Below are 17,333 nucleotides of genomic sequence, written 5' to 3' on the forward strand. Positions count from 1 at the left end.
AGCGCCTAAAACTACTGATAAGAGAAATGTCTTACCAGTTTCACCAGGGGCATTCAAGAAATATAAACCACCATTTCCATCATCAATTGCCTCATTAATGTATCATAAACTTTCATTTGTTCAGGGATTTAACAGTATACGGGTATATTCGTTTGAACTACTAAATCTAATTACTGGTGATCACATTCACGTTTCCGTTCCGAAGTGGAATCGAAAGTATCCTATGTCCGTCTCCTGGTTTTAAGCTACCTTTCCACTAATTTTCAGTCAAATCGGTTCATTCGATCTTGAGTTATAAGTAGTGTAACTAACACCACTTACTTTTATATATAAATAGATTGAGCCATAGTCTTAAGATAAAGTGCATCTGTGTTGTACGCATACTTATGCCTTTTGACACCTACTGGTAGTCTATAGTCTTTTGAGTCTCTGGACACTGTGATTGAACTTTGGACAAAAGTAACTTACTTTATGACAGACGACAAGTTGTAATGGTTTAAAAATAGTATGTTCAAATTGTAGGTTTTATTAGATATATAAGGCACAAATTTATTTAGCACAGTAACTTTAAGCGACGTAATCGTGCAAAATATACACAACAGTATTAAAATATCTGAAGTCAATCATATTTTCCAAATTTTGTTATTTTTCAATTTCTTTCTCCAATTTGAAGAAACAAGTCAGGTTTTTCTTTTCACGAGCTTTAGACGAGACAAACATATTGTATAATAAATTATTAATCGAAACGTCAAAAGAGAATTCACATCACGCACGTTGAAAGGGTAACTAACTCAAGGTTAATGCCGGAAGGAATAAGATTCACATATCGTTCAAGAATATCAGTCTTATGACGTAATAAATTAAGGCTAAAATTGAATGTGATTTGTTTCTAGGTCCTTAGTAATTTGATAAAAGAAATCCAATGCCCCAACAAAATTTGTTACTTAACAAATAGGATAGAACTACATTTTAGTACTTTTTTTATCTCAAGGAATAAAATATTCAGATTAAGAAAAATATTCGAACCAATTAACGAAAAATATTTTCACATACGTTACGTACATACATAACATACGTTTATACAACGTTTTGTTTATATTTTATGACTTATATATATATTTGCCGTAGTCATAATGGTGTAGTATTGAAACTCATATTTATACGAATTAGTAAATTATCTGAGGCTCTAGAAAGCCCATATTAATTATTATTGTTGGAATATGAATAAACTTCGCGAACAACCACACTACTCGTCAATTTACTGATAAAACTAAGCCTACCATGAGATAAAATAAGATACTAGAATATATTTAAATCAACTCACCTGAAAATAAAGTACGATCCTGCACATTGCAGTTCCGAAGAACCATGTCTTAGTAACGTCCCACAGAACGGTCGGAGGCAAACATATCAAGATAACCATGAAATCAGCTACCGCAAGATTTACTATAAAATAGTTGGTAACAGTTCTCATGGAATGATTTCTGTACACTGCTGTGCAAACCAAAGCATTCCCAATCAATCCTATTACGAAGACTATGGCATGCGTTGCTATGAGAACCCATTGATACGGTTGTGGGTATATATAATCGTTTAACATTTCTAAATATTCTTCTCTTGACATATTACAATATTCACGATCACCAACACAAGGTTCTTCAGTGAAGTTCCCTTCAAAGTATTCGGTCGTTGTTGTATCTTCATTTGTATTAGATCTATCGGCAACCATTTTGTCTTTATCGTTCAAATCTAATTTTGAACTTTCTTTATTTATCGTATCGGTTATATTTTCGTTTCTTATATCACTAGCGTTTAAGTTTCTTTTATGCCTTAGATCACTTTTTATATTTGTGAAAACTGAATTGTCGAATTTTCCTTCGTTACTACCTTTAATATATTTTGCATTTATTATACTATCTATGTCATTAAAAAATGTTTCATTTATAAATGTTTTGCTACCACTACTCTGAGCACTAACACATAGATTACAAATTAAAATAGTTAATATTGACATTTTGATTGTCATTGTGATGATATTTATTTAATTAGTCATGCTCAACGTTTCAATTTTCCTGCTCTATCTTCTGTTAAGTTCACAGCATCTGTAAAAGAAAAAATAGCATTAATAAAACCAGTTTAAAAGTTAAATGTTTGTTAAAAGTTGAAGAAACATCCACTATTTAACAAGGTTAGGGGTTAACAGTTGAATGATTTTAAGTATCTTTGGCGTGGAATGGTTTAAAACTTGAAAGAACTTTTAGACTTTGTAAGAAAACTGAAAGAGGAATATATTTTAAGAGATTGCTTCAACTTTGTTACAAATATAGGAAATGGGTATATTTTCATCGTCTCCTCTACAAATAATCGTAAAATATAATCAAGTTTCTCGGAAGAAAATAGAATGCAAGTTTATGTATATGCATCAAATATTATATTTGGAAGAAAAACTAATTGTTTCTTAATAATATTGAAATATTGGTTGAACCGGTATCCTTAATAATAATGATATTCGAAAGTCATTATTTATAGGTAATCTTTATGAAAGAGATGAATAATTTTGCATTATATCTGTATTGATATATATAATAAGCTCTTCCAAGAACTTTTGAATGGCCATTTTACTGGTTTACACTTTTAATGACGCACATAGGAAAATAATTCCAGAATTTAATCATCTTGAATTGAAAAAAGATTGTAACATTTTGTTTATCCTAATCCACTGATAACCACAGGAATTGTTATGTTTTTTGGGACCGTAATTACTCTGGTTCACTTTGATTACAGTAACACAACATAGCCACAGCAGACAAGACACAGATTTGGTATTTACGAGTACTTTCTTATGGCATTGGTGGCAAACGAGCAGGAGGCTTATCTGATGAAAAGTGACTTCTACTACATATGGACATCTCCAACACCGGTAGGCTCACAAGTGCGCTGTCGGCCCATAAAAAATACCTCGACCCTTTTTTTGAAGGTTCTCGAGTCATATCGGTTACAATTCCTCAAAGTTTTTACCCTATTTATGTTTTAAGCCAACTAGTAAGAGATTTATGATTATATCAATTCAAATTGTAACTTTTAGAGTTGGCAATATTAACTACAATAATGTCTTTTGGGCCAGGGCAGTCCATTTTAAGGTCAAACTAACTAAATAGGAAAGATTTTACGCAAATGTCTTTAAATATTTTGTTCCATAAAACTGCTACTGAATGTCATCGCACTTAAAATCATCATCAGATGTCGCTAAATAATTGACTTATAATGTTTCCTAATGTACTTTTGTTTTCTCGTTAGTAATATTAAAATAAACCTAATGACCTACGGCGTATTTCATTTTCTTTATGATATAAGGCGAACGGGTAAATGGGCCCCTATGGTAGACCGACCATAGACATTAAGCGCTGTAATTAACCATTTCTTACATCACTAAGACGCTAAGATGTCATGTGACTCACTCACCCTTCAAACTGGAACACAACGATATTTAGTATTGCTGCTTGGCGTTAGAATATAATATGATGAGTGCTACCTACCCAGACGGGTTTGCACAAAATCCTACCACCGAGTAAAAACATACCATACAGTACCATACTATCATACATTTTAGGCAGATATTCGTAACATGGCTACGGGTTTCTTTGTTAATGAATTGTGCCTAATTAAATAAATAAATAAATATTGGACAACATCACATACATTACTCTGATCCCAATGTAAGTAGCTAAAGCACTTGTGTTATGGACATCAGAAGTAACGACGGTACCACAGACACCCAGACCCAAGACAACATAGAAAACTAATGAAGTTTTTCTACATCGACTCGGCCGGGAATCGAACCCGGGACCTCGGAGTGGCGTACCCATGAAAACCGGTGTACACACTACTCGACCACGGAGGTCGTCTAATTAATGTGCAAGATACGATCTACACGAAAAAAAAATGCTTCTAATATTAATAATATTCATAAAAAAGTAAATAACATATGTACATCTTGCGAATACATAATGCTACGGCCGAATAAAATTCTTGATGATAAATTCGACTAATTCATCATATAAATTATAGCGGAATAAATTTTCAAGAAACGTACAGGTCGAAACGGCACGAACGCTACCATATTTCAAGTACCTTTTTGAAAGGCTAATATTTATTATTTATGCGAAGCATTGTACAGCATATAAAACGTTTCAAATTATAATAATATTGTAAGAATGCTTTTGATAATAACATAACATAAAATTGCTCTTAATTAATATTCTACAAGTCCTGTATTAAACACTAAACAAAATTAATAAAAATAAAATAAATTAATATTTATCAGTAGTGTCGAAATTTAGCCACAGAGCGTTACGTTACGTTACGTTGCGTTACGTTACGTTTACGTAATGTTATGTTCACGTTAAACGTTTCACTACCATTGCACCCAAATTTAAATTACATACTTATTAAGAAATGATACCACCCGATGGAATTTAATGCGGTTGCGATTTAAAGTCCGTAAAGCTGTTATCAGTAAATATATAGATCTAGAAAAAAGTAGGATACGTCATAAATATTTCAAATCCAAATAATAGAATAGATGCGACCGTCTGGGAAGGTAACAGGAAAGGTTGGATCAGACTTTCATCAAATACCGTAAAACAGTAATACTTAGAATTGTCGTGTTCTGGTATAAAGGTTAGTGAGTTAGTGTAACTACAGGCACAAGGGACATAGCATTAAGATGCTAAGCAGAGCTGAGCTAAGGCTCACAAGGTTAGCGGCGCATAATTGGCCGTAATAATAGGCAGGAGAATTTTTACTAATACCTTACATCACCAATTAAAAATTAAATAAAAAAATATTTAAATCATCTTATATTGTAAATAAACTCTCAGAGTTATTTACGTGGTGGTGAGGCTGTCCTGTAGGTCCCTCTAAGGCCGTACCATCCACTCATCAGCGAATCTATCTATCTGTCGGCGACGGTGACCACATCGGGTGGCCCATATGCCCGCTCACCTTCATATTAAATAAATAAATAGTTGAATCTAGAATATAATCTATGATAAATTTTGGCAACGTACCGAATCAGTGTTTTTTAAACTATTTTTTATTTCATTCGTGACTTATGATACTTTGCCTTATACCCATCCACATATAATTTATCACATTAGATTTCTCGTGACGTATGATCCATAAAGTGGTATGTGGAACTGGCGTGTTCGTACATATTTAAATTCGCTATTAATTATGAGCCAGGTGAAACACTTTTGTTTGGCTCGCGTGTGAACAATAGATTGTTTTTCATTCGCATGTTTAATTTGCGGTCGAATCTTTATTTACTGTAAGACTACATGGTGCCGTTAAACTACATGAGTCTTCCTAATGTAATTTCGCTTTATATTTTTCGGTGCATTTTGCTATGATTCAGATTGCGATGATGCAGTGCCAACTTCAAAATGAAATTTAATTTAAACTGGTATAAACTGTGATTTTGTGTATTCTAGAGCAGTGTTCAAGTCATATTGTGTCAATATATTTAAACATTAATAAACAAGGCATATTATTTAACACAGGATAAAAATCTTTGAGCTAATTGGTACTTGAGGACTTACAGGCATGTATTATATACAATTGTATTTAACTGACATAACTTTGCATTTCAAATGTGGGAAATATAACTACTGAGTTTTCTTGTTGGTCTTCTAGGTAGAATCTTCATTTCGAACCAGTAAAATTATTATTCAAACGTGCTTGTAAAATGATACTTAAATAAAGTTTATTTTGATTTTTATCAAATCATAATATAATAATATAACCACATCCATTGAGGCTTTTACTAATTAAATGAATTAAACTATTTTTTTTTTTTAACTCTTGGTATACAATCTATGCAACGATCGCCAATTCAAACTTTAATCTCTTAGTTAACTCCCAAGGTATTTATTTTCAAAAACTTTGTAACTGCCTTTAACTTATAAGTGGAAACAAATACGATTTCAATATTTCTAACATTAAATACTCTAACATAAATAAAAATTTCAATCCCCAATTTAAGCCTTACAACGGAAAAAAAAATCTATTGTCTTTATCCTAATAAGAGGCCAAAATATTGATTTACATATTTTTAACATCCAAAATGACGAATTTCCATAGAAATATTCATTCTCGAAATTCTTAGTGCTTACCTACATACCATAAGAAATTCCGGTGCGAAATTTCATCCCAAGACCCACCGGGTCAAACCATGCATTGTAAGTCAGTCAATAATTTTAAGATTTTATTAAGTAGATGAAACATGTAAACCAAAAACAATCCTTATGATATAATAAGTGTTTTTGGAATGATAATTCATTTTTTATTTTAAACATGAATTTGCACCTTCAGTTAGTTCATATTTTTTATTAAGCAGATAAGCGTCAAAGGTCAACCTTTTTTAGTGGCGTACTATAAGTATAGCTGTTCAGACAGCCTGAGTTCTTGAGGACAACTATAAAATGCTCATATTAAGGTGATATTAAAGATAAAATCCACAAACAATGAAACACTATAAAGTTTATATAGATTAATAAATACAAACTAAGTTTCAAAATGGAGCAATGAAAATAAAAATGTTATTTTTAAAGTCTCTATGCTATTCGTTTGGTCTTGTGGCTAACTTAAAGATGCAGATCTTAAGGTATGGAGATTAAAGCCCGTGCCAATAAAGGTTCTTAAGTGGCACATCAATAATTATACAATGTTTATAATATTTGTACTTCCGTACCTTGGTGATCACTTAAAAGGTAATTTAAATTAATAGAAAACGTTTAATACATTCCTATATATATAAACTTGACGTTTTCGTGAACCCAAGAAAAGTCTTCTTATAATATTATATGAATTACATTTCGTTGCAAAATCAAGCAAATATAAAACAAATGTAGGACTATTCTATAAAAATAATACGCAACAGAGTCAAGACGGCCCAGTGGTTAGAACACGAGCATTTTAACCGATATAGCGGGTTCAAATCCAGGCAAGCTGAATTTTCATATGCTTAAATTGTGTTTGTGATTCATCTCGTGCTCAGCGACGAAGGAAAACATCGTGAGGACACCTGCATATGTCTAAATTCAATGATATTCTGCCACATATGTATCCACGAATCCTTCCTGGAGCAGCGTAGTGGAGTAAGCTCCAGTCCTTCTCCGCAAAGAAGAGGGGCCTTAGCCCAACAGTGGAACATTTACAGGCTGTTACTTAACACGAAACACACCACAGAACTCGATTGTAATATAAACGTCAGAAAGTTATATTTGAAATCGACTTTAATAATTAAAACATTTAATAACCACAGCTCGTTCGTACCCATAAATAATACGCGTGTCCAAATAGCGTATAACGCTTTTGAAATTTTCTCGTTTTCTCGATGCGAAGTGAGAAGTAAAATAGAACCGATTTGCTGACCCAGATTTTAACCTTTAAACTAATACACATCTGTAGAATTCACAAAACTTCGTGCTGAAGAAAAATACGTATTTAATAAGGTAGCGATTTCTGATTTCAAAAAAGTTTCCATTGTAGACAATTCGCCAAAAACTTTTTTCATAATCCTTTACGACATAAGTTTCTAAGTATATTTGAGATCGTATGAAGAGTAAAGTTGAGTTGGGTTGAGAATTTGTTTGGAATTCGTAGTGTGCACGCTCTTTGCCTTTTAGGTTTTAGTAAACGACGGACAACTTTAAAGTATTTAGAATACCTAAATTTAAGTGGTGACTTCAAGGTCACATTTTCGTTTAAGTATATAAATAGTTTTCTTTTTTATTATTTAAAATAGTTAGGTTGACTGGAATCTAGGTCACCCGATGGTGTCAGGATCACAAAACTCACCAACACTGTAAGAAATATTAATCCTACCTCACATCGCCAATGCTCTACCGACTTTGGAAATTGAAAGGTCGTACATACATGTGCAGTACCCTGTATTAAGCGATCCCTTGAAACCGGAACACAACAATATTAAGCATTGTTGTTCGACAATACGATATATCTTGCAGTGGTGTTGGTGGAGGCACCAAGTTAGTCTTCTGCTACGTGCGCTAAGTGAATGTAATTAAATTTATTTCATTAGTTTTTAGTGTCTATTTTCCCGTTACATATGTTACATTCAGATTATTACGAGCGAGCCTTTTCTGCCCCATATTTTGACGAGTAGAATCTATGGTGGTCACGCTGACCTGGAACCAAAAACGTGACCGACGGTGCAGATCCACGTGTTTTATATTCCAGTTAGGTTTTGTATTTAATATAATTATTCCTATTTAGTTCAAGTTTTTCAAGTTCTTTATAACTTGGATCATTAAAAGAAGGTGACTATAGTTTTCAAAAACGTTTCCATTCTTAGTTACAGAGAAAGTTTTGTGTCTTTGTATGTTCGTATTTGTATAAGTTAACGGATCAAGTTGAGATTTGGTTGAGACACAGTCATATCTTTTATAACTAAGATTAGTCAAGTTACTTCGATCTTGTGTGAAGATTAAACTTAGTATTATGTTGAAAATTTGCTTGGAATTCGTGATCGCCATTCTGCTTAAGATTTCCTCTTAATATTAACATACTATTACAGGATGTGCTTAATACTAGTTTACGTCTGCGTCATCGCCTGTTTTTAACATACTTATATAAACTAATAAACGTTATAATAGATCTATATATTAATGGTTTCTATATGTGCTTGAGATTAAAATACTTTTTTTTTTATGTATTTAAAATTGGTAGGCGAGAAAGTAGTCAATTTAGCTTCCGATCCCGTGATGCCGCCCAAAGAGACGTAGAGGGTACCGCTGGTTTTACTGAAAATTTCAGTGCACCGAGGAGCGCGTAGCGCGTTTTTTCAGGAAGAACAAAAAACGGACGGACAGGTGGCAAAATTGGACAACCAAATGTGTGGTCACCATTGCCTATAGATATCGGAGCCGTAAGAAATATAAATACTTCGAAAACAACCTTGGAAACAGAGATGTTATGTTATTTGTGCTTGTACATTGACTCAAACACCCTTTAAACCGGAACACAACAATGCTGAGTTTTGTCGTTTAGCCGACAGGAACTTTCGAGCTCGACAATGTTTGACTGATCACCAAGAAAGATGCACAACACATTCTATATATATTTTTTTTGGGAATATTTTGCAACTCACCGTTAGATGGCGCTGTAGTACATCAACTGTCATACTATCATTCAACCGTTCTTTGGGAAAACTTTAAATAAAAAATAAAAATCATAATTGTCTTAAGTCAAGTGAGCTCATAAAAGCAAATTCATAGAAGCACATATTATACTCTTTTTCACCATTTTCATTACAGAGTATCCCAATCAAGTACAATTAAATTTATTTATATAGGTTCTAGAAATTAATAATTTTTTTATCCGTTTTTTATCCTTAATATAATCTTGTATTGATTAATAAGCCTAATTTATCTTTTTTTTTTAAAAGAGCTTTAAATTTTTTAATAGACCAAGTGAAATAATGTTGAGTGAACTGTATTCATGTAATAATTATTAGATAATTATTATGCGGACAGATTATTTGGGTGATCAAAGAATGATACAAGAATTCCCACATCTTTCTCATTTTTATTTAATCTGCACAATTATTGTACAGTTTTATTCTAGTTTTATTACTTTTAAAAATTGATACTTCACTTGGTGGTAGGGCTTTGTGCAAACCCGCCTGTTTAGATACTACCCACTCATCTGATATTCTGCCGCCAAATTCTTGGTATTGTTGTTCTCCGGTTTGAAGGATAAGTGAGTCAGTGTAACTACAGGCACAACGGACATAACATTTTAGTTCCCAAGGTTGGAGGCGCATTGGCGAAGTAAGAGATGAGTAATATTTCTAACAGCGTCAATGTATATGAGCTGTGGTGACCTCTTAACATCTGGTGGCCATTTGCCGGTCCGCCTACCTATTACATAAAAAAATACATTTTCTCCATACGCCAATACAATAAACCAGTAATATGTGCCAGTGCCAGTCACATTATAGACCATTATATTTATTTGATACGACTTGGAAACCTTCAAGAAAAGAGCATACACATTTGTTAAAGGCCGGCAACGCTCCTGCAAGCCCCCTGGTGTGTCGGTGGTCCATGGGTGGTAGTAGTATTTTTCCATCAGATGAGCCTCCTGCCCGTTGCCACCTATACCATAGATAGACGCCTGGCGTACCTCCATAAGCTGATCTATGTATTAATGTGCGGACATTTGGGTTTCCTGCCAATCTCCGTATGAACATGTATTGAAGACTATCTCCGACGGTAATTTATTTAACAATCTCATTAGACTGTTGACAAAGCCACAATAAAATGCCCTTACTTAAGTCAATAAGGTCAAAAGGGTCTGATGATGTCGGTAATAAATCCAAATAGTCCATAACCGCTTATTGCCTTTAAATTTTCGTCTAATCATAAACATATATGATACGATTATATAAGTTTTAACCTTGAGGCAAGTGCTTTTTTAAATTGTAATATAAACAGTTATTCTGGTACAATCTGCTTTTAAAGCAGGGTTAATAGTAAGGATAACCATACAAAAATAAAATGGAATAGTAATATTTGCTAATCTGTACTTCAAAACGTAACATAAACATTTGTAAGCACAATATTATACCTTCAAAGAGCTTGACAAACATTTTGAAGTTATACTTTGTTTGGCTCGTTATGAAAAATGATGAGAGTAAATTTTATAATACGCTCGTGATGGGTGGTACGAAAAATACATAATGAAGTTGCTCGCTAAACTGTCATTTAAATGTCAAGTCGCTCGAGACAACTTCATACCTTATTTTATTTTATAATGTTTATTTTATCACAAAGTTCAATAGTGAACTTTAAAACTTGTGAGTGAGCGTTGAATGTTACTTAAACAATAATAATTAATTTATAATAAATAAGTAGATTATTATTATTTTATTGTAATTAGTTATTTGCATGCAATTTAAAATTTAAATACAAAATATTTTAATAACGTCGTAGAAGTAGAACTTCACACGCACGTTCATAAGTCACGCGAATTATTTTTTTTTTAATATTTTTTATTGGTCATAATATGGTCGACATTCTGGATTCAATTTTAGGACTATAATAATATTTTTTTTTAAGCATGATCGTTGTAGCTTCTTTGATTATTTACTGATTTTGATATTATTTTTTAAGTTGAGCTCAGTCAAGTTTAATTTCATTCCTATTGGACATTGTTAAGTTTTTATTTGACGTAAATGTATTTAATTATATTATTAGTTTTTCTGGAGTTGTTTTTGTTGGATGTTTTACGTACTTTTATTCTTCAAACCGTGCACAAAGCTATGGTTATAAATTCCGTTATAAATAAGATAAATACAAGGCACGACGAATGAAACCTGGTTCATTTCGATTTCTGATCGATTTCGACTAGACAGACGGTTTAATGTTTGAACTTATGCTTAGAGATCCGAATCAATCTAATAAAAGTAATTTCGTCAAAGACGCTGTTGGACCGTGAATCCAGCAATTTATCTGCTTTTAATATGATTATAGATTCTGAGGGAACTGTCTGGGGCGCTTAATTGCTGTTTACAATCTAGATTTGATCACGATGTTATTGATTTTGGTTGTGTCGGTCTGGTGATGACTGACGAGTGATATTCTCGAGTAATTCTTGGTAACTGCAGAGAAAATTTCACATGCTGGCGGTTTTTCCAATTCGATATGACTTGGGGATCTTCACGAAACAAGTTATCTTTCCTCAAAGCCGGCAATGCATCAGCTAAGGCTAACGCTTTTGCAGATGACCATGAGTGTGGGTAGTCACTTTCTATTAGATGAGCTTTCTGCTCGTTTACCAGATATTTCATAAACAAAAGTAACCACTCGGACTCTCAACTGACAACTCGGAGTTGCAAAGGCTTACATTCACGTGCCTTACATGTTCTCCAAGGCACGTGAGTGTATAAATATTTTGTTATAATATTTGCATTTTTTTTAGATACGATTAAGAATCGACGATCCTCGTCCGAATATTTTGATACACAAGAACAAAACCTAACTTGGCTTTAAAGATAAAAACTAGCATAAAACTGGAATATTGGCTAAAATGGATCACAGTCAATATTTTCATTCCTATAAGGTTGTTACACTTGCTTTTTTCTTATAATGTTGGTGGATGGACGGGAAAATGGCTGATGGTAAGAAGTCACAAATGCTCATAGACATTGACACTATAAGAAATATTAAACATTCCTTACTTCCTTAAACATTTTTCTCATATATAATTTGGTTTACAATAAAATTATTAGTATTACCTATAAAAAAGTAAGTAAGTAACAGCCTTCATATGTCCCACTGCAGGACTAATTCATTCGCTCCCTTTGATAAGAAGGTTGCGAGTGTATTCCATCAAGCTGCTCCAATGCAAGTTGGTGGATATATATATGACAGCATTTCATTGAAATTTTAAACATGTAGGCTTCGTCATGATGTTAATTGCCATGAGGTGAATTATAGCCAGAACCACTGATCGTTTGAATAGGTATGGATCCGCAATCATCTATTGAGATACACACGTTCTAACCACTGGACCATCTTGGTTCTTATTATCTATATTTTACCTGGACTGGCTTGATTTCGCCAATGGCCTTGACATTTCTTCATTAGTTGAAAAGGCCGAGAACTGATATATCTATGAAACCTTATAAATTCCTGTAAGAACCTTGACTTAGGATGTTGTCGAAACGAACGAGGGTCTATACGGGGTCGCGTACCTTTGTCACGTCCATTGACGAAACGTCGCAAGCCGGGGGTCTCATTTCCGTCGGCGGAGACGGTACAAGTGTGGTGTCTCTTAGTCTTGTTCTTGCAAAGGGAGCACGTGCTTGGGGTATCGTTATACTATCGTATTTATCATTCAGGACATGCATCGCTGGTTTGAGTATATATGGTCCCCACGATAAAATTTTGATAAAAACTTATAAACATTTTACAAAGCCAAACATAAGCGTAATTCAGAACTAACTCGACACAAAAATACACTGTCGCAGGTCCTAAAAATAGTGGAATAAAATACAGTTGTTATTTCAGCAGCGCGTGCGTTCGCACCCACCGAAATTGCTGTCATTATTAACAAATACTGCTACAGATTGGAATGCTTTTAACTCAACGTAAACATTCCTCTCTTTTTCAACTGTCATCTAACCAGATGTACTATTTCCTTGCCAAATGTTTTCTTATTGTTCCTACGATTTTTTGGCAGTCTTCTATATAATTTGTTATTTCGCATTAAAAGATATTGGAGCTGTTTTGTGATCAGATTTAATCGCATGGTGAGAACGAAAGTGCCAAATACCTCTGTACTAATATTACATAATGATAACAATAAATGTTAACGGTAGCTTTATATGTAATTCGACTTTGTAACATGACGATTCAAAAGTACTTTTATGAGCCTACTTGGATAAAGAATATTATGATTTTGACTGTTGCTCTTTCACGGTCAAGCCATTGAACCGAGTTTGATGATATTTGGTTTACCTTACAACCAATCTAAAAATAAGCCGCTAGTGAAAAGTAATTTTAAATATGGAAATGTTCTGGATTATCCTTTTGCTGATGTGGTCCAAAAACCTCTGAACTCATTTAAATGGTACAGTATCATTATTTAAATTATTTATTTATTATTTATACTTAAACTGCAATAACTAGAATTATAGCGTATATAAAAAAGTCAAAGAGAATCTTTGTGTTGAGGATTGATTATAGAATATGTGGGAAGGGTAAGTGTAAGGTACCTGATGGTAAGTGATCACCACCGCCCATAGACAATGGCGTTGTGGTAAGAAATATGAACCAATCCTTACATCACCAATGCGCCACCAACCTTGGGAACTAAGATGTTACGTCCCTTGGGCCTGTAGTTACACTGGCTCACTCACCCTTCAAACCGGAACACAACAATACTGAGTAGTGCTGTTTAGCGGTAGAATATCTGATTAGTGGGTGGTACCTACCTAGACGGGCTTGCAAAAAGCCCTACCACCAATTAAATCCACTATATTTTTAAGCGAAATAAAAAAATTATAGAAGACTGCCATTATTAACAAATATTGGAATGCTTTTAAATCAATTATTTATTAACGCCGTAACAGACAGAAAGAAAATCTTTCGTATTTATAATATTAGTATTGATGTACAATTGAAATAAATAAGTGCATGTTATTATAAAAAAAAACATGTATTAAACGTTGTTGAAATCTTGCAGTATTCTTCATCATCATCATCATCCTCCTGCCCTTATCCCAATTTTACTTGGGGTCGGCGCAGCATGTCTTCTTCTTCCATACTTCTCTGTCGGACGTCATCTCACAAGTAACATTCTTTCTAACCATATCTTCTTTCACACAATCCATTAAAATAAATCCATTAAATCTTGCAGTATTCTTGTCACCGGTAATTTGATTAACACAGCAAATGTTCGCTATGATGATTACGTATTTAATTCATCCTATTCAGTGAATAATGCAGGTATTATCCGCTACAAATTTTTTTTTATGTACCCCCTTCACGCAAAAAGCCGTAACATGATTTTTGGCCAAAATAAGATTTTGATACTATAATGTAATATTAAATAAATTTTACACATCCGAGAAAATCATTTTTTCATATTTTCTCTAAATATCGAGATTTTAACTCACGTATAGTCTTAACATATTTAAACTCCCGCGCATATAGTCGTGTTCTCAAACATAATATTACTAAGGTGTTATATATTTTAATGTTTTGTGACAAAATGACATATGTCCGAAGCAAAACATTGCAACACGGAATTTGCGACTTTAAGCGTGGTCGATGTTTGTTAATTGTACGTCGTAAGTATAACTTACGATTACATACGTCGTTTGATATTAAAGTAAAGACCTTGCCAACAACAAGAATAAATTCGTAAGTTTTTATTTTTGACCTATTTTTACTAAAATATGAATTTTAATTCAATGAAAATTCCTTATCATACTCTCTAACCTACAATCAGTGCTGTGTTTCAAAATTAATCCCTAACAGTATTCGGTGACTGAGCAATGCCGAGATGAAAGTAAAAAATCGCTCTCCTGAACAAAATTTGTCACAGGTACGACTTAATGCGCGGGACGGTTCGATATATAGGAACATAAAGATAATACAAACAGAACAAACATTAAAATTACATATTAACTGTTGTCAATGATTAATTTTATTCCTATTATGTTACAGTTTGAAGGGCGAGTGAGTCAGTGTAACGACAGACCCAAGAGACATAACGTCTTATTTCTCAAGGTCGGTGGCCTGTTGGCGATCCAAGAAATGGTTAAGCAACACACACTAGTATAATATGTCTTCATATATATAACTAGGTATAATATTATATATTTTATACTAATTTTATATAATTGATATATATGCGTGACGTCACCAACCTATACCTTATTAATATATATTATTGAATATTAACATATTATGGCTACTGATGGGGCCGTTATAGGAGAAAAACAAAAGACAATGAATTGGAGTGATAAGGACGGGAGATACGTGAAGAGAAAAGGAAACAGACAAAAATTACAATATTAGTAGGGACAGTTGATTGCGAATCAGATTAATTACTAAATTGTATCTTGTTGTAACGAGCTACTAATAAGAAGTTATTACCGTCTCTTGAAATAATTAAGAAACATTACAAGCGTTTCATGTTTTACTTAATATCCTATGATTAATTGTTATTATTATTTGCTGTTAAACAAGTATCCTCTAACGTATTACATATAACAAGTAAAAATGTACTTTCTAGATAGAATAGGCTTATTTCTACGTCCACCTTAAGGGCTTCTTTATTTATGTAGAAAAACTAGTTGTTACGGGGGTTTCGCTCGCGTTTAAGCGTTGGTCAGCAGGTTTTAGGTATGATGAGTATCCTATGGTTCAAGTATGCTTCATTAAATGAATGGTTTTGTCGTGAAAGCGAAATAGACAGACAGAATTACTTTTCTATTTAATAATATTAGTATAGTTATATTTAACTTGTCCTTAAGTTTTCAAAAGAACAGTTACTTACAGAAGTTAGAAGCCATAAATTATTTGTCTAAGTAGATGATTATATCTACATACGTATAATACACTCAGTGGTAAAACTATATGAGTTTAGTTAGGACAAGATACACTAAAGACTTTTTTAGCAAATATTATTTTTCATTTCATATAATTTTTTTATAATTTAAATTAATGTATCTATTAGTCTAATATTATTATTTTTTAAAATTAAATTATGCTCCGATGGGTGTCATTGAGCGTCAAAATTGTTAAAGGTCTACTTCAAAAGATGGTTGTTATAAAACGTAAAATGAATATTTGGTCGCTTTTTGTATACATTTCCTTAGGCTCTATTTCGAGAGTTTGAAGTTAATGTTCTAAAAGTTTTTTCTCTAATGGATTTTCTTTGTAACTATCATTTATGTTCAGGCAGTTATCGAAATGTGTAGGTATGTTGTCTACGTGACATCCTAAGCTTATTAAATTATCTCAGATAAAATATTATATTTCATTAAACTTTCCTTCAAAGAAGCATTTAATTACATGGATTAAGATTGTCTATCTAGGTACAACCCACTCATTTTATATTATATTATATTATACCGCCAAAGCAATACTTAGTATTGTGTTAAGAGTCAGTGAGACAGATGTAACATTATAGTTCACAAAGTAAATGATAATTTATAATCTTGGAGCTAGAGACTTTGGGATGTTTTTAACAAAGTATGAAAACTCACTGTTGCGTCACAATATATTTACAACAATATTATGTATATTCACAGTAGCGTTGATCACTTTGATAAAATCAGTGATAATCATTGTATGTGCACAAGAAGTAAGGATAAGCTTAGAACGCCAAGTTTCCGACTCCGCAAAGTCAATAAATCATTCTTGGGGCAAGGTATCCGTTTCTATAATAAAATTCCGCAGACATTTTTAACTTTGCCGTTTCGTAAATTCAAATAATTTCTAAAAAATATTAACTAACATGACTGTATTTTTAGATGTTGAAATAGAGTAAATACTGAGTTTCTTGCCGGTTCTTCTCGGTAGAATTTACATTCCGAACCGGTGGTAGCTTTACTTAAAATAGCTTGTTAAATAACGATTCAAAAGTGTTTGTAAAAAGCCTATTTGAATAAAGTATATTTTGATTTTGATTTTGAATATTTCCTGCCTATGTCTGTGGGCGGTACTTAACCACTTACCATCAGGTGGTTTGTTAGCCAGTTTACAAAGCGACTAGAAATAATCAAAATTATTTAA

At 32.9% G+C, this 17,333-nt stretch overlaps 1 protein-coding gene across 1 annotated transcript in view; it reads right to left on the reverse strand.

Annotated features, from left to right (window-relative positions):
- LOC113401810 (orexin/Hypocretin receptor type 1-like) overlaps nucleotides 1-17,333 on the reverse strand; it is a 139,457-nt gene that overhangs the window by 27,989 nt on the left and 94,135 nt on the right. The window contains exon 3 of the mRNA XM_064218886.1: nucleotides 1,325-2,102. Coding sequence (XP_064074956.1) covers nucleotides 1,325-2,026 — 702 coding nt within the window. The 5' untranslated portion in view covers nucleotides 2,027-2,102. The remainder of the gene's footprint in view (nucleotides 1-1,324; nucleotides 2,103-17,333) is intronic.

Source organism: Vanessa tameamea, chromosome 25, assembly GCF_037043105.1.
Source record: "Vanessa tameamea isolate UH-Manoa-2023 chromosome 25, ilVanTame1 primary haplotype, whole genome shotgun sequence".
Lineage (NCBI taxonomy): Eukaryota > Metazoa > Arthropoda > Insecta > Lepidoptera > Nymphalidae > Vanessa > Vanessa tameamea.